This window comes from Manis pentadactyla, chromosome X, assembly GCF_030020395.1.
Source record: "Manis pentadactyla isolate mManPen7 chromosome X, mManPen7.hap1, whole genome shotgun sequence".
In the NCBI taxonomy this organism is placed as follows: domain Eukaryota; kingdom Metazoa; phylum Chordata; class Mammalia; order Pholidota; family Manidae; genus Manis; species Manis pentadactyla.
Window position 1 is genome coordinate 63907858 of NC_080038.1, and position 22619 is coordinate 63930476.

Below are 22619 nucleotides of genomic sequence, written 5' to 3' on the forward strand. Positions count from 1 at the left end.
GAGTTCTGTGCGTCTGCTGCTGTTCTGCTCCTTCAGTTTTTTTCTTTGTTCTCATACTCCACAGATGAGTGAAATCATTTGTTACTTGTCTTTCTCTGCCTGGCTTATTTCACTGAGAATAATACCCTCTAGCTCCATCCATGTTGTTGCAAATGATAGTATCTGATTTTTTCTTATGGCTGAGTAATATTCCATTGTGTATATGTACCACATCTTCTTTATCCATTCATCTATTGATGGACACTTAGGTTGCTTCCATTTCTTGGCTATTGTAAATAGTGCTGCGATAAACGGAGGGGTGCATCTGTCTTTTTCAAACTGGGCTGCTGCATTCTTAGGGTAAATTCCTAGAAGTGGAATTCCTGGGTCAAATGGTATTTCTATTTTGAGCTTTTTGAGGAACCTCCATACTGCTTTCCACAATGGTTGAACTAATTTGCATTCCCACCAGCCGTGTAGGAGGGTTCCCATTTCTCCACAACCTCGCCAACATTTGTTGTTGTTTTTCTTATGGATGGTGATGATCCTTACTGGTGTGAAGTGATATCTCATTGTGGTTTGAATTTTCATTTCTCTGATGACTGGCGATGTGGAGCATCTTTTCATGTGCCTGTTGGCCGTCCGAATTTCTTTTTTGGGGGGGGGAGAACTGACTGTTCGGCTCCTCTGAACATTTTTTAACTGAATTACTTGCTTTTTGTTTGTTGAGGTGGGGGAGCGCTTTGTATATTTTAGATGTCAACCCTTTATCGGATCTGTCATTTATGAATATATTCTCCCATACAGTAGAATGCCTTTTTGTTTTATTGGTGGTGTCCTTTTCTGTACAGAAGCTTTTCAGCTTGATGTAGTCCCACTTGTTCATTTTTGCTTCTGTTTCCCTTGCCTGGGGAGAGATGTTCTTTGAGAAGTCACTCATGTTTATGTCCATGAGATTTTTCCCTATGTTTTTTTCTAACAGTTTTATGGTTTTGTGACTTACATTCAGGTCTTTGATCCATTTCAAATTTACTGTTTTGTATGGGGTTAGACAGTGATCCAGTTTCATTCTCTTACATGTAGCTGTTCAGTTTTGCTAACACCGTCTGTTGAAAAGGCTGTCATTTCCCCATTGTATGTCCATGGCTCCTTTTTTGAATATTAATTGACTATATATGTTTGGGTTAATATCTGGATTCTCTATTCTGTTCCACTGGTCTGTGGGTCTGTTCTTGTGCCAGTACATAATTGTCTTAATTACTGTGGCTTTGTAGTAGAGCTTGAAGTTGGGAAGCAAGATTTCCCCCTGCTTTATTCTTCCTTCTCAGGATTGCTTTTGCTATTTGGTGTCTTTTGTGGTTCCATATGAATTTTTAAACTATTTGTTCAGTTTGTTGAAGAATGATACTGGTATTTTGATAGGGATTGCATTGAGTCTGTAGATTGCTTTAGGCAGGATGGACATTTCGATAATGTTTATTCTTTGTAGCCAAGAGCATAGGATGAGTTTCCATTTGTTAGTATCCTCTTTAATTTCTCTCGAGTGTCTTGTAGTTTTCAGGGAATAGATCTTTTACTTCTTTGGTTAGGTTTATTCCTAGGTATTTTATTCTTTTTAATGCAATTGTGAGTGAAATTGTTTTCCTGATTTCTCTTTCAGCTAGTTCATCATTAGTGTACAGGAAAGCCATGGATTTCTGTGTATTAATTTTGTATCCTGCAACTTTGCTGAATTCAGATATTTGTCTAGTAGTTTTGGAGTGGAGTCTTTAGGGTTTTTCATGTACAATGTCATGTTATCTGCTAATAGTGACAATTTGACTTCTTCTTTACCAGTCTGGATGCCTTGTATTTATTTGTTTTGTATGATTGCCTTGGCTAGTATATCCAGTACTATTTTGAATAACAGTGGAGAGAGTGGGCATCCCTGTCTTGTTCCCATTCGTAGAGGAACAGCTTTCAGCTTCTCATTGTTAAATATGATGTTGGCTATGTATTTGTCATGTATGGCCTTTATTCTGTTGAGGTACTTGCCCTCTATACCCATTTTGTTGAAAGTCTTTATCATGAATGGATGTTGAATTTTGTCGAATGGTTTTTCAGCGTCTGTGGAGATGATCATGTGGTTTTTGTCCTTTTTATTGATGTGGTGGTTATGTTGATGGATTTTTGAATGTTGTACCGTCCTTGCATCTCTGAGGTGAATCCCACTTGATCATGGTGTATAATCCTCTTGGTGTATTTTTGAATTCTGTTTGCTAATATTTTGTTGAGTATTTTTGCATCTATGTTCATCAGGGATATTGGTCTACAATTTTCTTTTTTTGTGGGGTGTTTTCCTGGGTTTGGTATTAGAGTGATGCTGGCTTCATAGAATGAGTTTGGAAGTATTCCCTGTTCTACTTTTTGGAAAACTTTAACGAGAATGGGTATTATGTCTTCTATATATGTCTGATAAAATTCAGTGGTGAATCCATCTGGCCCAGGAGTTTTGTTCTTGGGTAGTTTTTTGATTACCATTTCAATTTCGTTGCTGGTAAATGGTCTGTTTAGATTTTCTGTTTCTTCCTTGGTCACTCTTGGAAGGTTGTATTTTTCTAGGAGGTTCTCCATTTCTTCTAGGTTTTCCTACTTGTTAGCATATAGGTTTCCATAGTATTCTCTAATAATTCTTTGTATTTCTGTGGGGTCCATCGTGATTTTTCCTTTCTCGTTTCTGATTCTGTAGATGTGTGTGGATTCTCTTTTTCTCTTAATAATTCTGGCTAGAGGCTTATCTTTTTTGTTTATTTTCTCTGAGAACCAGCTCTTGGTTTCATTGATTTTTTTCTATTGTTTTATTCTCCTCAATTTCATTTATTTCTCCTCTCATCTTTATTATATCCCTCCTGCTGACTTTTGGCCTCATTTGTTCTTTTGTTCTTTTTCCAGTTTCAATAACTGTGACTTTAGACTATTCATTCGGGATTGTTCTTCCTTTAAATAGGTCTGGATTGCTATACACTTTCCTCTTAGAACTGCCTTTGCTGCTTCCCTCAGAAGTTGGGGCTTTGTTCTGTTGTTTTCTTTTGTCTCCATATATTGCTTGATCTCTATTTTAATTTGGTCATTGATACATTGATTATTTAGAAGCATGTTGTTAAGCCTCCATGTGTTTGTGAGCCTGTTTGTTTTCTTTGTACAATTCATTTCTAGTTTTATACCTTTGTGGTCTGAGAAGTTTGTTGGTAGTATTTCAAATATTTTTGAATTTGTTGAGGCTCTTTTTGTGGCCTAGTATGTGTTCTCTTCTGGAAAATGTTCCGTGTGCACTTGAGAAGAATGTGTATCCTGCTGCTTTTGGGTGTAGAGTTGTGTAGATGTGTGTTGGGTCCATCTGTTCTAGTATGTAGTTCAGTGTCTCTATGTCCTTACTTATTTTCTGTCTTGTGGATCTGTCCTTTGGAGTGAGTGGTGTGTTCAAGTCTCCTAGAATGAATACATTGCATTCTATTTCCTCCTTTAGTTCTGTTACTTTTTGCTTCACAAATGTTGGTGCTCCTGTATTGGGTGCATATAAATTTATTATGGTTATATCCTCTTTTTGAACTGACCCCTTTATCATTTCCTTTATCATCATGTAATGTCCTTCTTTATCTCTTGTTACTTTCTTTGTTTTGAAGTCTTTTTTGTGTGATACAAGTATTGCAGCACCTGCTTTTTTCTCCCTATTGTTTGCATAAAATACCTTTTTCCATCCCTTGACTTTTAGTCTGTGTATGTATTTCGGTTTGAGGTTAATTTCTGTAAGCAGCACATGGATGGGTTACTCTGTTTCTTTTGATTGGTGCACTCAGTCCATTTACGTTTAAGGTGATTATCAAAAGATACATACTTACTGCCATTGCAGGCTTTCGATTTGTGGTTACCAAAGGTTGAAGGGTAGTTCTTTACTATCTAACTGTCTAACTTAACTCTCTTATTAAGCTATTATAAACACAGTGTGATGATTGTTTATTTCTCTCCCTTCTTATTCTTCCTCCTCCATTGTTTGTATGTTAGGTGTTTTATTCTAGTCTTAGGAGTGCTTCCATCTAGAGCATACCCTTTATAATATCCTGTAGAGGTGGTTTGTGGGAGGCAAATTGCCTCAACTTTTGCTTGTCTGGGAATTGTTTAAACCCTCCAAATTTTAATGGTAATCATGCTGGATACAGTATTCTTTGTTCAAGGCCCTTCTATTTCATTGCATTAAATATATCATGCCATTCTCTTCTGGCCTGTAAGGTTCCTGTTGAGAAGTCTGATGACAGCCTGATGGGTTTTCCTTTGTAGGTGACCTTTTTTCTCTCTCTGGCTGCCTTTCATACTCTGTCCTTGTCTTTGATCTTTGCCATTTTAATTATTATATGTCTTGGTGTTGTCCTCCTTGGGTCACTTGTGTTGGGAGTTCTGTGGGCTTCCATGGTCTGAGAGACTATGTCCTCCCCCAGCTTGGGGAAGTTTTCAGCAATTGTATCCTCAAACACACTTTCTATCCCTTTTCTCTCTTCTTCTTCTGGTACCCCTGTAATGGGAGTATTGTTCCGTTTGGATTGGTCACACAATCCTCTTAATATTCTTTCATTCCTGGAGATCCTTTCATGTCTCTCTACCTCAGCTTCTCTGTATTCCTGTTCTCTGATTTCTATTCCATTAATGGCCTCTTGCACCTCATCCAGTCTGCTCGTAAGTCCTTCCAGAGATTGTTTCCTTTCTGTTTTTTCCCTCCTGACTTCATCCCTTAGCTCTTGCATATTTCTCTGCAGGTCCATCAGCATGGTTATGACCTTTATTTTTAATTATTTTTCAGTAAGATTGGTTACATTTGTCTCCTGAGGCCCTCTGTGTGGGGTTGTCTGAGTGATTCTTGACTGGACCAGATTCTTGTGCCTTTTCATGGTGATAGCGGTGGTCATAGGCAGGTGGCTCCTGTGTCAGCTGGGAGAACAAAGTCCCTTCCTGCTTGCTCGTCACCTTGCCCTTCTCTCCTGCCTGTGTCAGTTACCCACAGGCAGGGAGCAGTGTCTGGAATAATCTTCTGAGCTGCCATGGGCGGGGTATCCCTCAGGCTAGCCCAGAGCCCTGTGGGGAGTGGTGGATGCATAGCGTGTGTTCTTCTGCGGGAATGGCGCCCCTTCCTGCTTTGCTCCAGCTTCCTCTGTCTGTGCCGGGCAGCTACATGCTGGGAGGAGAATGTGTGTTTGCTGTGGGCGGGGCCACTCTCTGGCTGCTCCCCTGCTGTGGCGGGTCTGCTTCTTTGCTTGCAGCACCAGCAGAGGGGAATGAAAGGCTGGCTGCTTATTGCCACAATGCGCTTTGGGGCTGGGTTACCCCCCAGGGGCTTGGGGCACCTCAATTTCTGTAGGATTTCCAGCGTGCTGGGCTGAGTGTGCCAGGATGATTCCATCCCACTGTGAAGCCCTCATCCCTTTATGACTTTTAAAAAGCACCTGCTTTTCCTTTGTCCCAGGGGAGTTGGCTGTGGTGACCCGCTTGCAGTCTGTGTCGGATTTTACTTTTTAGTTTCTGTAATATCCAATACAGCATGCAGTGTCTCTCTATGCTCCTGGTGCAGATTACTAGGGCTAGTTATTTAGCAGCCCTGTGCTTCCACTCCCTCCCACTCTAATTCTTTTCCTCCTGCCGGTGAGCTGGGTTTGGGGGAGTGCTCTGCTCACGCCAGGTCACAGCTTTGTATCTTACCCTTTTCGTGAGATGCTGAGTTGCAGATGTACATGTAGCCTGGCTGTTTTACTGTATCTTCTGGTCTCTCTTTTAGGCGTAGTTATATTTGTTGTATTTTCAAAAATGTATATGGTTTTGGGAGGAGATTTCCGCTGCTCTACTCAGACCGCCATCCTGAGCCTCTCTGGTCTGTGCATCTATCCTCTGCACACTATTGTGATTACTGTAGCTGTGTAAGTGTTACCATCAGATCATGTGATTCCCTTCATTTTATTCTTTTTCCAAATTGTTTTCTTATTCTTTTGCCTTTCCACATAAATTTTAGATGAATCTTGGCTGTATCTACATAAAACTCTTGCTGGGACTTTGATAGGAATTGAGTTAAACGTGCATCTTAGTTTCGGGGGAATTGACTTCTTTACTTATCCTGTCTAATTGTTAGTACATACAGATCTCTATCATCCTTTAATGTCTTCTACAGTATAGATACGTGTATCATAGTTTGCTTTACTATTACCTGTTGGGCGTTTAATGTATTTCTGTAATGCTGGTTTGCAAGTAGCTTTTTACTATTTTTACATTTCATTTATATCATTGTGCACTTATACCACTATTTCTATCGGAAATTTTAGTAGATGTTCTGAAGTTATGTTCTAAAAATTGTGCTTGTTCATAGTAAAAGTAACAGTGAGGGAAAATGCCTATTTCCCTACAACCTTTCCAACACTGGTGATGTTGAAAGTCTTCGCTAATCTGTAAAATTCAAGTATGTAACTTAAGGCAAAATTTTTCATCATAAATTTAAAAAAGATAAATCAGTTTATGTGTGACTCTCCAAAGGGCAAGAGTTAAATGAATGTTGTTATGACGGTTTCTCAAAAAAAAATCTACCATTGTTTTTAGGAGTACTGTGGCTGAATTAGAGGGAGATTGCCCATTGGTAATTGTCATTTGGTATTTCATTTCCCTGAGAATACTGTTTTGTTCAAGAATTCTTTAGAGAATAGGCTAGGTATGTGATGTCTGTAACTTACTAGCAAGCCCTCTTCCCTTACATACTGTACTGAGCTCGTAGATAGTGATATAGCAATCTTTGGTATAAGGCAGTATCTTTACTTAGAGTCTTTTACTTTTGGTGAGTGAAATAGTACAATATGCCAGTCAACAAATATGCACCAGAATATATTAGGGATACAACAAAGTCCATGTTTTTCGTTTTTCTTTTCATTTTTTTTATTAACGTGTCATTGATATACACTCTTATAAAAGTTTCACAAGAAAAACAATGTGGTTTACTACATTCACCCATATTATCGAGTCACCCACCATACCCCAAGTACTGCAACTCCTGCATTTTTCTCCCTATTAGTTGCATGAAATATCTTTTTCCTTCCCTTCACTTTCAGTCTTTGTATGTCTTTGGGTTTGAAGTGAATCCCTTGTAGGCAGCATATAAATGGGTCTTATTTTTTTATCCATTCAGTGAGTCTATGTCTTTAGATTGGTGCATTCAGACTATTTACATTTATGGTGATTATCGATAGGTATGTACTTATTGCCATTGCAGGCTTTAGATTGGTTACCAAAGGTTCAAGGGTAACTTCTTTACTATCTAAGAGTCTAATAACTTAACTCACTTAGTATGCTATTACAAAGACAATCCAAAGGTTCTTTTTTTTCCCTCCTTTTTCTTCCTTCTCCATTCTTTACATATTAGGTATCATATTCTGTACTTTTTGTCTATTCATTGACTGACTTTGGGGGTAGTTGATTTAATTTTGTATTTGCTTAGTAATTAACTCTTCTTCTTTCTCTACTTTGATTTTCTTACCTCTGGTGACAGCTTTTTAGCCTTAGGAACACTTCCATCTATAGCAGTCCCTCCAAAATACACTGTAGAGACGGTTTGTGGGAGGTAAATTCTCTCAGCTTTTGTTTGTCTGGAAATTGTTTAATCCCTCCTTCAAATTTAAATGATAATCTTGCTGGTAGAGTATTCTTGGTTCGAGGCCCTTCTGCTTCATTGCATTAAATATATCATGCCATCCCTTCTAGCCTGTGCCATTCCTGCAGAGAAGTCTGATGATAACCTGATGGGTTTTCCTTTGTATGTGATCTTTTTTCTCTTTCTGGCTGCTTGTAGTGGTCTGTCCTTATTCTTGACCTTTGCCATTTTAATTGTTATATATCTCGGTGTTGTCCTGCTTGGGTGCCTTGTGTTGGGAGATCTGTGTACCTCCATGGCCTGAGAGACTATCTCCTACCCCAGACTGGGGAAGTTTTCAGCAATTACCTCCTAATGACACTGTCTATCCCATTTTCTCTCTCTTCTTCTTCTGGTACCCCTATAATGCGAACATTGTTCCATTTGGATTGTTCACACAGTTCTATCAATATTCTTTCATTCCTAGGGTTCCTTTTTTCTCTCTGTGCCTCAGCTTTTTTGTAGTCCTCTTTAGTTTCTATTGCATTTACTGTCTCTTCTACTACGTCTAACCTGTTTTTAAATCCCTCCATTGTATGTTTCACTTCAGATACGGGATTTCTTAAGGATTGAATCTCCATCTAAATTCGTCTGTGAGGTCTTGAATATTTTTCTGTACCTCCATGAGCATGGTTATGATTTTTATTTTGAATTCTCTTTCAGGAAGATCGGTGAGTTCAGTTTCACTTAGGCCTTTTTTTGGTGCTTGTGATATTTTGGTCTGAACCAGGTTCCTTTGATGTTTCATATTTGTATGTGGCACCCTCGTGCACAGAAGCTCTAATCTCTGGAACTCCTCAGTCCCTGGAGTGATGTTGGGGGTCGCAAGGGAGCGGCGCTGGTGCCTTTGGGGAGGAAAGTGCTGTTTCCTGATTCCTGTCTGCTGTGCCTGTCTCCACTGTTGAACCAGTGGGCCAAGCACACAGGTGTAAGCCTCTGTGCTTTGGGTTTGTAGCTGCCGTAAGCGGCGCCTCCCTCTGGCTCGTCTGACACCTTGGTAGGGTTTGCCGGTTTGTGAGCTGGTGCCAGCAGGCCAGGAGGAAGGTGCAGCAGGCTGCATATCATGGTCGGGGTCCTGGCAGCTAAGAAGCTAGGCAGGGGGATGGAGCTCCTGAAGCTCCTGAAAGTTCCCAGCCTGCTGGGCAGAGTGCGCCTGTACAGTTTTGTCTACCTGTCTCTTCTCCTGAGCAGCAAGCCCTGTGCAATCCTTGCCCCTTTAGCAGCCCTCTCTCTCACTGTTAGGAAGTCTCTCAGACTGCCTGCCTTTCTTTTGTTCCAGAGCAGCCAGATGTGGATCCATGTATTCCACCTGTCTTAGCTTTCCAACCCCACCAATCTCCAGAGCACCATGCAATGTAGGTTTGTGCTCCCAAAGCAGATATCCAGGGCTGGCTGTTCAGCAGTCCTAGGCCTCCGCCCCCTCCCTGCTCTGTTTCTCTTCCTGCCGCTGGTGAGCTGGGGTGGAGGAAGGGCTTGGGTCTTGCCAGATCATGGCTTTGGTATGTTATCCTGTTCCGTGAGGTCTTGTCTTTTCTCCAGGTGTATGCAGTCTGGCACCACCTTCTTCCCTATTGCTCTTTTAGGATTATTTGTATTAACTATATTTTTATATTTTATGTGGTTTTGGGAGGAGGTCTCTGTGTCACCTCTCACGGTGCCATCTTTAATCCCATAATCAAGTCCATGTTTTTTTTTAAATTACCATTTGGGACAATAAAGGTTGTTTGTTAGGAAAAGGAGACACAGAAAAACATGCTTTCCTTCAGCCTTGAAGTTTCTGTAATGTATTTTCAGAGTAATCATGTAGTGCTATGAGAAACAAAAACAAAACCTTACCATGAGGGATATAAATCAATGTTAACTTACCCCTTGTTTATTCTATATAAGCTATAAGTTTGGCATCATGTGGAGTTGTGTGAAGAGTGTAGAAATAAACATGGGCACAGCTAGACTTAGTGATCTAAATCTAATAAGTGATCGCTGTAAGCTTCATGAAAGCAGAATCTGTGTCTGCCTAATACCCCTAGTGCTTAGAATAATGCTTGGCATATAGTAGACACTGAGTAAATAGCTATTGAATGAATGGCCAAAGATAGAGGCACAGTACCAGGAAAGAGTGGAAAATGGTACTATAGAAGACACAGGATTAGAGAGTTTCGAGGAAGAAGGGATTGTCAGTTGCATATGTAACACAGGGCTTCTAAGTTCAAGTTTGAAAAATGTTCATTGGATTTGACAGCGTATCACTGTTGACTTGATGAGAACAACTTTAATGGAGTGTTGTTTAACACTGTCTCATTCTCTGACATGGGTGCTGCTTTCTCTATCATCCCATAGTACTTTGTGTGTTATTGAGATTAGGAGTTTCTGTACATGTTCTTCATAAGGCTGTGAAGGACATCAAGGATAAGGACCTGTCTCTTGTTTTTTTTGTTGTTGTTCTGTTTTTTTTTTAATTTTTTATCTTTGTGTCACCAGAGCTTGGCACTATACCTGGCTTATAGTAAGTGCTGAAAAATGAAGAGTCAAGCCCTATTATAAATTGTATTCTGCAGGAAAAGGTGTTTTGAAGTGTCTGTATTATTTTTCTAATTGTTGTAGAGATGTGAATGGGTATGTTTAGACAAAGCTGTATATATATTGTTAAAGTTGCTAAGTGGAATGTAGTTCATTTGGGGGAAAAAAACATTTTCAGGCTGTTGGGGCTTTTCTTTGGGTAGGTCCTGAATGTAAATCCTAGCCTTGCCCAGTGAAATTTATTACCCCAGTTCCCCTCTGGATAGTTTCTAGCCTCTTGAGTTTCTAGTCCAGATTCTGACTGAGGTTCGTTACTCTAGTTTGAGAGATCAGACCTTTTATGTTGGAAACTAAGTATCTTATCTTGCATTTGATCCACCTTCTGCATAATAGTAAAGAGCCTAGCTGCAGTCTGGAAGATTAGATTCACTTTTATTTTTACTTTTTCTGGACCTACTTTGAGATAATGTATCTATGAATTGGGAGAGGCCAAGCTCATCTCTTTGATCTGTGGACTATGTGTAGTTAAATTTAGTAATTCTAGTTTTTTAGAAATTAGCTGTGCAGATTTTTTTCTTCTTTTCTTTTTAAATCTGGCACTTATTTTTTTCTTAAAAAGCTTTCTGTCATGCTGAGATTTTATTTTTCAGTTTTAATGATTCACATTGGAATACATGCATAATCCCCCTCACTTAATAATTTATGCTTGTTTTGGCAAACTACTCATTTTCTTAAGGAGGAAGGTTATTTTTCGTATTGGTGTAAAAGCTCTCAAAGGAAATGTGAGCTTAGAAGTGATCACAAACCTCTCCTTGTTGTATGGCATTGCTCACCAACTTGACTGGGCTTTTTCTCTGAAACCTTTCAGATAGCAATAATACGTGCTTTCTCTAAATAGAACCACAAATCTTATAACTTTCCTGTTTTCTCCTTACCTCACTAAATAGGAAAATTAGCTTAGAAATGACAGAAGGAGTTTTCTTGATTTTTGGTTGAACATCAACTTTCCCAAGCTGTCATTGGAATTACACTATTTAAGAACATTGAGATTTGAATTATATGTAGGCTACTGGCAATCCTTGTTTGAAGTGAGGCAAAATATAAACAAATGTATTTCTTTGACAAGACATTTACAGTTGCTTTGCCATGATTTAATAAGAAGAGAGGGGAGAAGCAAAATATATTCAGAAAACATTTCTTTTTGTAAATGGGTAGCTTATTCTCCTGTAGGACCAGTGATAATTCATAGTTGACCTTATTTTTCATACTCATTTCCATGTCATTCTGGAAACTACTCTGTGAGTTCTCATTTTCCATGTAGTAGCCCTGTATGGACTGGGAACTTGGGATTCGGTTTCTACTTAATCTTTTTCCCCACACACTATTTCCCCCAGTACCTTTATTATTCCCACAGAGGCCCTGTTAGCTTTGTGTGTCTCTTCACTGTACTCCTTTTCTTCATAAGCTGTGACACCTAAAGTTGATCGTCCTAATTTTAGGAAGCTCCTGATTGCTGGAGAATATAGAGTGATATTTCTAGCTTTATTGGGGCGGGGGTGGTGGTGGTTATGGACTCCTTTGAGAGTCTCATGAAAAACCACAGGTCTTCTATCCAGAAAAATGTATATTACATATATAATTTTGTTTACAGTTTCAGGAGGTTCATGGATTGCTCTTTCATTACCACCCCATTCAAGAATTCCTGATAGACGTAGAGATAAGAAAACATCTGGCTATTTTTATTCTTTTTCATTGGTGTTAACAGTGGTTTGCCAACTCTACCACCACCTTTAATCAAAAATAACTTAAATTCTACTTTGCATATATAGTTGAGTCATAGAGGTAAATAGTTTAAACCTTGTAACCCTTGAGAACATGGATTATCAAAAACTGAGATGAGACACAAACGGCTAGTAATCAGAACACAAGACAACTGTATCAGCTATGTAAACAGTGTATTTTTTCATATTCTGGTATTATTAGGTGTTTCTTCAGAGTTGAGTGTCACAAAGAAAATAGGGAGAGAACAGGTTCCATCTTCAGAATGGTTTAAAGTAGGAGAAAATTTTGCAAATGTATGAAAGTGATTTTTCCCTGTATTATAAATGAGAGTGTTGAGATATTGTAGGGTTAGTTCATGTTTAAGTTTCAAAACTGAAGTATATTAAGGGTGAAATTACTAATCAGTAGGCTGGAATTTTAGCCATGGGGCAGATTCCTTTAGGTAAAACAGCCAGTACACTCTCTGAAGCTAATGTTGTACTGGCTCAGTGAAGGCAGCCCGTGACTGGTACGCAGTCTGTTTTCTCTAGCATCATGCATCACTGTTAAGATGAAAGCTTTTCTGATAACTTTGGCAGTCTGTCACCATCAGTATTTTGGGGACCAACTTACTGATGACCCTGGGAGATTAGAACTCTAGAAAACTTGAGTTGCAGTCTTCTGTCACTCAAAATAGTCTTGATTATAAGCCAGCTGTGGCTGGCTTTTATGTATGTCCTAAATACCTGGATGGTTGACTTAGTTTTCTTTCTGTTGTATTTGTGTTTGGCACAGTCAGTCAGCCTGTGTGAGGACACAGCATTATTTTATATCTTTTAAAGAATAGATGTCCTATACTTGTGAGAGCTTTTAACTGAAAGAGACTTAATTGTATAATAACTTGTAATAACCAAGTAGGTATGGCATGAAAACTTCACAGGCACATGTGTATATTTTTTATCTTTTACATTCTGATAAACAGGTTTAATTCAGGGATCACCTCCTCTGTGAAGCCGTTCCTTAACTCCTTTTTCTCTCTTACCTCCCAGAATTGGCCACTTCCTCCTCTGTGCCTCTTCTGAACCCTGTGTATGCTTTTCTACTGCATTGTATCACCCTGTTTGTTTATAGTCTCTCTCACTATACTAGACTCTAAGCTTCTGGAGGACATAGTCTATGTCTTACTCATTTCAGGGTATAAAGCCAGGCATGTAGAAGGTACTCAGTAATGTGTTATGAATGAATGAATGAATGGGTGAATGAATAGTATATTAAAGAATATTAGAAAGCCCTTAAGGAAGGGATCAAAACCTCACATGCCTTCAGGGTCTAGGCATAAATGAGTTAAGCAGATCTGGTGGACTCTTCTGTGGTAACTTGGAGAAACCCTGCCTTACCTAAAAGGGGCAACTGCTACTTCACTCCAGCCCATTGGTGCCTTGTGGGAATGCTGACTCTGTTGCTACACCTTTAAATTTTTTAAGAGAAGCCAGACTTTGGGTATTTATATGAAACCTTATGATTGTCAGCCAAGTTTCTTAAACCGTTTTATTGAGGTGTAATTTACATACCAAAAAGCATGTATATTAAGGGTATACACCTCAGTCCATTTTTACAAACTGAACTGATTTTTTATGTGGACCGAACAAAACTGGATTGACCTGCAGGCCACCAGTTTGCAACTTGTGACAAAGGCCATATGGGAGCTAGCTACATGGTTTAGTTAAGAATTACCTGATGGGTAAGTGTGCTTTAAAGAGGCACATCAGCCAAATGCAGTGTGTGGACCTTACTTGGATTTTGATGCAAATAAATGAGATATAGAAGAGCATTTATGAAACAGTTGGAGAAATTTGAATGTTGACTAGCTGTTTAATAATATTGAACAATTACTGTTAATTATTTTAGATGTTACATAGTTGGCTTGGTTTTTCTTTTTTTATATAGACTTTATTTTTTAGAGCACTTTAGAGCAAACTTGAACAGAAGCTGCAGAGTTCCCATATACCCTGAGCCCCTCCACATGTAGCCTCCCTCATTATAAACGTCCCCCACCAAAGTGATACATTTGTTATAGTTGATGAACCTAAATTGACAAAGCATTATCACCCAATGCCCATAGTTCTCATTAGGGTTCACTCTTGATGTTGCACATTTTTGGGGTTTTGACATGTATAATAACATGTATCTGCCATTATAATATCATAGTTATTTTTTTAAGAGTCTTTAAAGACACATACTGATTTATGAATTAAATGAAATGATACTGGAATTTATTTCAAAATAATTTGGGACCAGTATGAAAGTTTAGTTATAAATGAAACAAACTTGACCATGTATTGGTAATCATTGAAGCTGGGTGATGGGTACATGAGAGTTCATTTTATTAGTGTCTCTGTTTTTGTGTATGTTTGAAAATTTTCACCTCCAAAAGCAGAGCAGAAGTCCAAGTTAAAGCTGAAGCATGATTTTTGGGGTGTGGGATAATGGGACAACCACTATAGGTTATAGAATCTCAATTTCTGGAACTGAAGTCTACAAAATTAATGACATTTCCTTTTTTCATTTGTAGGGCCTGAGAGTCAGTATACTAAGACTGCTCAGGAGATTGTGAACATCTGTTACCAGACATTGACTGAGGTAGGTGCTAAGAGGAGGTCCCCTTGGAATCCAGCTTTCTGGAATCCCTTTGTTGCCTTGACTGAGGAGGCCTGCCTTCCCTGCCTGTCGAATTTTAAAATGTAACGTCCCACCCCCACCCTCACCCCACATCCCATATTTCCTTCCATGCTTTATTTTCCTCCTTAGCATTAAATGTTTTCACCAAACTATACAATTACTTATTTTAATTTTCATATGTGTTCTGCCACTAGAATAGCAGCTCCATGAAGACAGGGAATTTTGTCTGCTCTGTTTACTTTTGTATCTCCATGGTCTAAAGCACATGTTGAATGAATTCACCAATTTTCTTTATTTCTCAGTATGATGAGCATTTGACTCAACTTGAGAAGGATATTTGTACAGCTAAAGAAGTAGCTTTGGAGGAAGTAGATTTAGAAAGCTTGGACCCCATGACTCCAGGCCCTTACACACCCCAGGTGAGTCTGAGGACTAGGAACTTCCTCTTAGAGTTTTCTTATTGGTTTGGGAAGTTGGGAGCATAACAGATGTATTTACTGAGATACCCTTCTTCTCTGTCCTTCCTCTTCATATGCCTTTCGTGTGCTTTCTTGTCTTCTCAAAGGCTAAGGTGAGTGAGGGCCATCGGTCTTGGTGGCCTTGTTGAATCCAAAAGAGGCAGATATGGAATGAATGAGTGGGGTGGGGTGTTTGTTGTTTAGGCAGTATTTAGGAATACCAGATTCCTGACCATTATGGCCAGAGGCATCTTTTTGAGTCTCTGGAGCCCTCTTGCCCATGAACTGGCTCTAGGACATCCTAGAGCCTATATAACTAAGTATAGACTTAGTTATAGATGTGGGCAACATTGTTTCTGTGCCTTATAGATGCCTGATTACTCATCCCTATCTTAGTGTAGCTCAGATGTCACCCATTTTCCTGGATTGACTCCCTCTCCTCATAAATGAAGATAGGTAACATTTATAATATTCCTAAATTTCCATGTCAAAAGATTTAGAAAGCAGGATTAAAAAGAAATGTTTAGTCTTTCTGTTCTGACCCTTCAATATATACTAAGTATATTTCATCTATACTATACTCCTAGAGGGCTAGCATATTTGAAGAAATGGACTTAACAGAATACAACTGGTGCTTGGTTTCTCTATTGGAGGCACTATGGTAAAGTGGGAAGCACATGAAGTTTGGATAAAACAGGCCTGGGTTTGGATCTTAGCTCTGCTACTATCTAGCTTTGTGAGCCTGAGAAGCTAAGTTAACCTCTCTAACCCAGTTTCCTTTTTCTCTAAAGTATATTTCTCAAAATTGTTGTAAATATTAAATAACTTGGTTTGCCTTGCACATAGTAGACATTCAGTAAATGTATCCTTATCTGTATGAAAGTTGTCTACAAAGTCCTCAGAGGCCCCTTCAGATTCAACCAAATCTTTGAATGCAAAATTCTCCTAATTTCCACTGGAAAACTTTTTTTCATTCTACTCAGGTTTTACTCTGAACTAATAATGTGACCTATGTGACCTTTGTTGGATTATTACTGTCTGTGTCTCATTTATGCACTCTCCCTATCTATCTTTTACTTTCTCTTTCACCCCCAAACCTAGGTTACTGAGGGGTCAAGTATAAAGAACCCTAACATACTTCTTCCAGGCCCAGAACAAGGAAAGGCTCTTGCAGTGTGTGGGCAGATGGGGTCAAGGGGGCTTGGGTGAGTGCTGTTGCCCGGGAAAGCCCTGTTTACTAATAGGCCCACAGATTCCACAAGGCCCTTTCTGGTAAGTTAAAGCCTGGGTTTTAGCCACCATTTCCCAGGAGAGATGAGCCACTCCGTGGTGCATAGTTTGCTCTAGTCTATGACAGTGTAAACCTAGTCGTTGGGTGAGTCAAAGCCTTAAACCTAAAAGCCATCTCCCTTTTCTTCCCTACCCTTCCCACACTACCTGAGAGAGCTGAGGAAAACCTGGAAACTGTTAATCCCGCTTGAGCAGTAGCTGTTGCTTGGTGCAGTTAGAGGATCTCCTGGGAAGGGTGAGGTGTAGATTGCTGCTGCATCATTCTAGCTCACCCTCTCATTGTTGCCTTCACTCTTATATATACATTTTAAAATAGTAAGCCCAGTTCACTACCTCTTAACCTGAGGAAGATGCACATGAGTGATTGTCCTTACTCATTACTACTCTTCTAACTCAAATGTTTAATCAAAGAGTGTTTGCAGAAGTTTGACCAGGCATTATACAACTCTGGTTGTATAGAAACATAACAGTAATACTTTACTAACAGCTCTAAATGGTGGTAGTCAGTAATGCATTTTCACTCAGCTGTTTCCACCTAGCTTGTCATTGTGTCATACACTCGACTTAACCCCTTACCTAAAACTGCTCACTTTGCACACAAAGCCTTTCATTCCTGATTTTCTCTCATGTTCCATAGCTAGTTTATCTGCTCTGTAATGATTTGAATTGTCTTGCCTCTCTTTCTCTAAAACCCTCTTCTCAATGAGCCTCACTTGTTTGCTTTTTAAATAAAAGAAAGTATCATGTATGTGAATTTTTGGTTGATAAAAATTATGTGTTCGTTGGGAAATATAAAGAATAAATAAATTACCTGAAATCAAGTCTGCCACTCAGAACCAACCACTGTGAACATTTTGGTGTGTTTCCTTCAAGTCTGTGATGTGAGTGTGTGTGAGTATATACATATGTGCATGCTTTTATAGACACATTTTAAAAGTGAAATGGTCAGTATGGCTTTCTGTCTTGTTTTCACATTACGAGCATTGTATTTCATTGAGTAGTCTTTAAAAACATGATTTTTAAATAGCTGCATAGTATTTCTGCCCTCAGCCAGCTTTTTAGAGAACTCTACTTCTCCAGCCTGTTCTTTATTGATCCGCTTGCCCTCCTGTCACTGAGTAGTCCTTTTGCTAAATCCCTGTTCTCTTCAGGAGAGGGAAGAGAGAAGGGGTCTATAATTTATTGAATACCAGGCATTGGGTAAGGGGCTTAACACATCTCTCTCTTAGTTCTCCCAACGACCTTGTGAGGTAGGTTTTACAATTGAGGAAACCAAGGTTTAGAGTAAGTAATTAGTTAAGGTTACTCAGCTAGCAAGTGATGGAGCCAGGACTCGAACCCAGGGCAGTTTATTCCAAAGCCCATGGTTTTTCACCACACCATTTTGCCTCATAGCATCCTCTGAAGAGTTCATAAGCTATTAACCCATTCCATGCTCTTGTTGGAGTTAAAACTCCTTTATCCCATTTCCTGTTCGATCTCCAAACCAAGCAATCAAAATAGCACTGGTATGAAGCCCTGGGCCTAAAAACAATAATAAGGCAAGGCTTAGAAGAAACTATGTTATAGACCAGAAATAACCTAGGATTGCTGTTAGGATATAGAATGGTCCCATAGCTTTGATGGTTTTCTGCTTCAGGCTTCTGATAATGTGCATCAGATGTCTCTCTGCTAGAATGAGCAACATTTGTAAGGTTCCCAAAAACCTGTCCATAAACCTGTGCCAAACTGTGTTTTCTCTTTAAATCAGATAATTCTGCTTGACCTTTTTCTGCAGTGAACATTTTAAGGGGGAGTTCTCTGTATTTCCCCCTTTCCTAAGTAGAAGCTAAGTTGTATGATTTATGCCACAGCCTCCTGATTTGTATGATAACAACACATCCCTCAGTATGTCTCGAGATGCCTCTGTATTTCAAGATGAGAGCAATATGTCTGTCCTGGATATTCCTACTGCCACTCCAGAAAAGCAGGTAACAGAGGTAGGATTTTCTTTTTCTCTTTGTGTGATTGGTAGTATGCTTTGAGGTGGGGAGCAATGGTAGTGATGATATATGACCTGTGTCAAGGATGATTGTGCCCCTTGGCCCTGGGAATGAAGGCTTAGAAATGTAATTTTAAGGTGGGATGGTAGCAGATCATGTGACTGGCATCTTCTATCTCTCCCCATGGGCAGAGTCAGGCACAGCAGAACTTCAGGGAAGTGTAAGAGGCATAAGAGCAACCTTGACAGGTGACTAGAGAGACCAACTGCACTCAGAGACAGTTCAAAATAATTGCCCTGCCACTTTACTGTATGTGTGCTATAATCTAAATGAAAAATATGTATAAAATAAAATTAAAATTTTAATATTGGTCTTTTCTAGAGGTACCAGAAGATATTCCTGATCTGAAGCCAGAAATCCTCTATCAGCTTTTCTCAGTCAGGGATCCACTGGCGAGTGTAAAAACCCTGGAGAGTTTTTCTATCCCAGAGTCCAACACAAGCTAAGGAAAGCTTGGGTTAGAAAGGAAGAGTCTTCTTATGGTGATACAGTAAGAGGAGACAAAGGACCTTCCTGTTTTTTGGGTTTTTACCCTACCCATGACTTCCAGAGAACAAATGGGGGAAAATACACATGGCTTAAGCTGTGTAAACAGCCCCCACTAACTGTGTGGTTGACTGGGATATCAGTGAGGAGCATCTGTCTGGGTGAGAGCCCTTGGTTAACTCCCACAGGCACGTCCCTCAGTGATGTGCTATTTGTGTTCCTTACTCAGATGCACCAGGGCCGAGGTAGTCTGGGTGAGGAAGTCTCTGATGTAGATATTGAAGGGTAGGAGGAGGAGGAGGAGGATGGGAAACCTAAGACTCCATCCCCAGTGAGTATGCTTATAGAAAGCTTATGGTTACATTACACTCTTACATGGTAGGAGCCCCAGTAGTACAGGGCAGGCCAAATCCCAAGGTATCAGAGGGTCTCCATAGTGGGGTCCAATCTGACTTTAATCCTTGGAACTAGCTAAGGAAGTCTGTCCACCACAATTACTTAACTTCTTATGAAACAGCAAGGGCGGCTGGTGGCATCTTGTTCTGTTGATGGGACTTTGACACGCAACTGGTCTTATTCAGGAAAGTGAAGATGCAGATGGTGATCTTGCAGATGAAGAGGAAGGAACTGTGCAACAACCTCAAGCCAGTGTCCTGTATGAGGATTTGCTTATGTCTGAAGGAGAAGATGATGAGGAAGATGCTGGGAGTGAAGAAGAAGGAGATAATCCTTTCTCTGGTAAAGCTGGTTCCTTTGCTTCTGTTCCTTTGTAGCTCACCATAACACCCTCAGGACTGGATAAGAAGATCTTGGCCACATATGCTGTTGCCAGAAATTGCTCTTCTATTGAAGTTCCATTTATAGGCCTTAGAGGCCTGAGGACTTATAGGGTGATCAGATTCTTTAGCCTTAGAGGAAGTGAGGAAATAAAACAGGAGAAGAAGGTATAAAAGATGACAGGGGAAAAGGCAATGCAATGCCTAAGTAGCAGCTTTGGTTTGAATATTTGATAAAGATGAGAAGAAATGTCTTATATGGGATAATAGGGAAGGAAAATTAGGAGGAAAAGACCCTGCTTTGGGATGTTTTGTGGATTAATGACAATGGCAGGGAAAAGTATAGGAAAAGATGATAGGGAAAAAACAGGTAGATTGGACTGAGATGGAAAAAGGAATAATTGTTTGAACTCAGTTTCCATACTATAGATCTTGCCACTGTTGACTGTATGCACTCCTCGGATGTGAGGCGTCCAGGCAAGATGCCTGTATAGATGTATGCAAGTAACTAGTTTTGGAAGACCAAGCCAAAGATGGTAATTCTGTCAAGCTTATCTCAGGGTCTGTCTCTTTTCACAGCTATCCAGCTGAGTGAAAGTGGAAGTGACTCCGATGTAGGATCTGGTGGGATAAGACCCAAACAGCCCTGCATGCTTCAAGAAAACACAAGGATGGGCCTGGAAAATGAAGAAAGCATGATGTCCTATGAGGGAGACGGTGGGGAGGCTTCTCATGGTTTGGAGGATAGCAACATCAGGTAATCGACAGCAACATGCTACAGGGCTGTGGCATCACTGCCCAGCTATGATGTCAGAGGGCCCAGCATCAGATTACTTTCATCCATCAAACATTTCCTGAGCCACCTACTAGGGCCAGGCACTCTGCTAGGCCCTTGGGGATACAAAGGAGCAAGACATATCCTGCCCTTGAGGAGCTCACAGTCTAGTGGAAGAGACTGATAAAAACAAAATCATTACAAATGCAATGTAATAAGTGCTATAGCTTAAGTTAAGTACAAAGTGCGAAGTCATCACTGAGAAGGGAGTCTCTCACTCACTCTGCTTGGAGTAATCAGGGAAAGTTTCACAGACAAGGGAACATTTGAACTGGGCCTTATAGGATGAATAGGAGTCTACTGTAAGTGGCAGCAGGTGAGGAGATTCTTAGAGATAGAATAGTATGTTCCAAGGCACAGAAATATAACAAAGTTTGTTCCAGAGCAGAGGTGTTGGGAGCTGTGGCTCCAGAAGTAGCAAGGGATTGGACTGTAGAAGATCTTAAATGGCATGCTCAGACATTTCAGTTTTGGGTAATGGGAATCATCACTTTGAGAAAAAGGAAGCAACATCAAATTTGTGTATTAAATAAGTAATTCTAGGACAATGATGAGGATCTGTTAGAAGCAGGGGTAAAAGGAAGGGATGTATTCAAGAGCTATTTGGAGAGTAGATCAATTGGATTTAGGAGGTAAGGAGATCAGGTATATAATGAATGGAAATTTCACTGAGATAGGACAGAGTAGGAACAAGTATTAGATGAGGTGGGAAAGGAAGAAAAAAATTAATTTTTTTTGGACATGTTGGATTGTACATATGATGTATCTAGGCAGAGGTGTCTGGCAAACAGTTAAAAATCTTTATTCATTTAGCAAATACTTATCACAAGTACAAAAGCAATTAAGATGTGGTCCCTTCCTTCAAAGAATTCAGTCTAGTGGGAAACCTAAAACAGGTAAACAGATAGTCACAGTGTAACATGAAATGTGCTATGATAGGTAGACATAAGATTTTCTGGGACTTGGGTAGGAGTAGGGAAGGGGAGCTGGTTGGAGAAAGAAGCTGAGCTGAATCAGGGTAGGAATTAGCTAGATGAAGAAGAAAGCAAAAGGCACTCTGGAGAATAAGAACAGCTTGTTGGAAGATACAGAGGCATGAAACACTTGTAGGGAATGCAAGTAGCTCGTGTGACTGGAGCTTTTGATCCATTATTCATGTGATAGAGATAATTTAAAGAGGTTGGTAAGGACTAAGTCACAAGGGCCTGAACATTTTGGGTAGACACTGAGGGTATAGTATGATCAGGTCTCCATTTTGGAAAGATTGCTCTGTGCCCCAAAAGATAAATGGGCAAAATACTTGAGTTAATAATTCACAAAAGAAATGCAAATGGCCAATAAATATATGAAAAAATAACTTCCATAAGAATTAAAGAAAGGCAATACAACCATGAAATGTAATTTTTTACCTATGAGATTGGCAATGATTAAAATGAATGATAATGCCTATGCCCAGTGTTGGAAAAGACATTCGCAAATGACTGGTGGAAATGTAAATTGATAAAACAGGGTGGGTGGAAGAGAGGTATAGCAATTTATCATTATAAATCAAAAACTTAGAAAATGTGCATCCCCTTCGGCCCCAAAATTCCATGTTTAGGAAATTATTCTATGGAAATAGTAAAACACTTTCATCAAGATGTTTGTACAAGGATGTTCATCACAGCATTGTTTCTGATAGTGGGGAAATTGGAGACAGCTTAAGTGTTGCAGTGAAAGACTGTTAAATCATGTTACAGCCATACATGGAATACCATGCAGCTGTTAAAATGATGCTATAGATGTGTGTTTATTGACATGGAAAGATGTTCGTCGTAATTATTAGTAAAAAAAAGCAGACTCCTGAAGAGTATGTAGAGTATTCCAATTTTGTAAATAAAAAAAAATGTTTAAGTATCTAAGCAAAGTGCTAGAAAAAAAATTGGAAGGTCGTATACCAAAAGTTTTATCTCTAGGTGGTGGAGTTAATGGTGATTTTTTTTCTTTTTTTCTGGTGTATATTCTAATTTTTTTGACTAGTGAACTTGCATTACTTGTTTGATTTTTTTTAAGTAAAATTAAGAATAAACAAACAAACAAAAAATAAAGAGCACTCTGGCAGAAGTA

General features: G+C 39.5%; 1 protein-coding gene across 8 annotated transcripts in view; it reads left to right on the forward strand.

Moving 5' to 3' along the window:
- Positions 1 to 22619, forward strand: part of TAF1 (TATA-box binding protein associated factor 1) — a 108559-nt gene that overhangs the window by 83611 nt on the left and 2329 nt on the right. For 4 of the 8 annotated variants that reach the window (XM_057495883.1, XM_057495886.1, XM_036898193.2 and 1 more), the window contains 5 exons: positions 14520 to 14587; positions 14929 to 15045; positions 18228 to 18353; positions 19484 to 19640; positions 20258 to 20435. In XM_057495883.1, the coding sequence (XP_057351866.1) occupies positions 14520 to 14587; positions 14929 to 15045; positions 18228 to 18353; positions 19484 to 19640; positions 20258 to 20435 (646 nt within the window). Of the gene's footprint in view, positions 1 to 14519; positions 14588 to 14928; positions 15046 to 18227; positions 18354 to 19483; positions 19641 to 20257; positions 20436 to 22619 lie in introns of those variants that run through there. The other 4 variants (XM_057495884.1, XR_008995250.1, XR_008995252.1 and 1 more) reach the window with 4 other exon arrangements.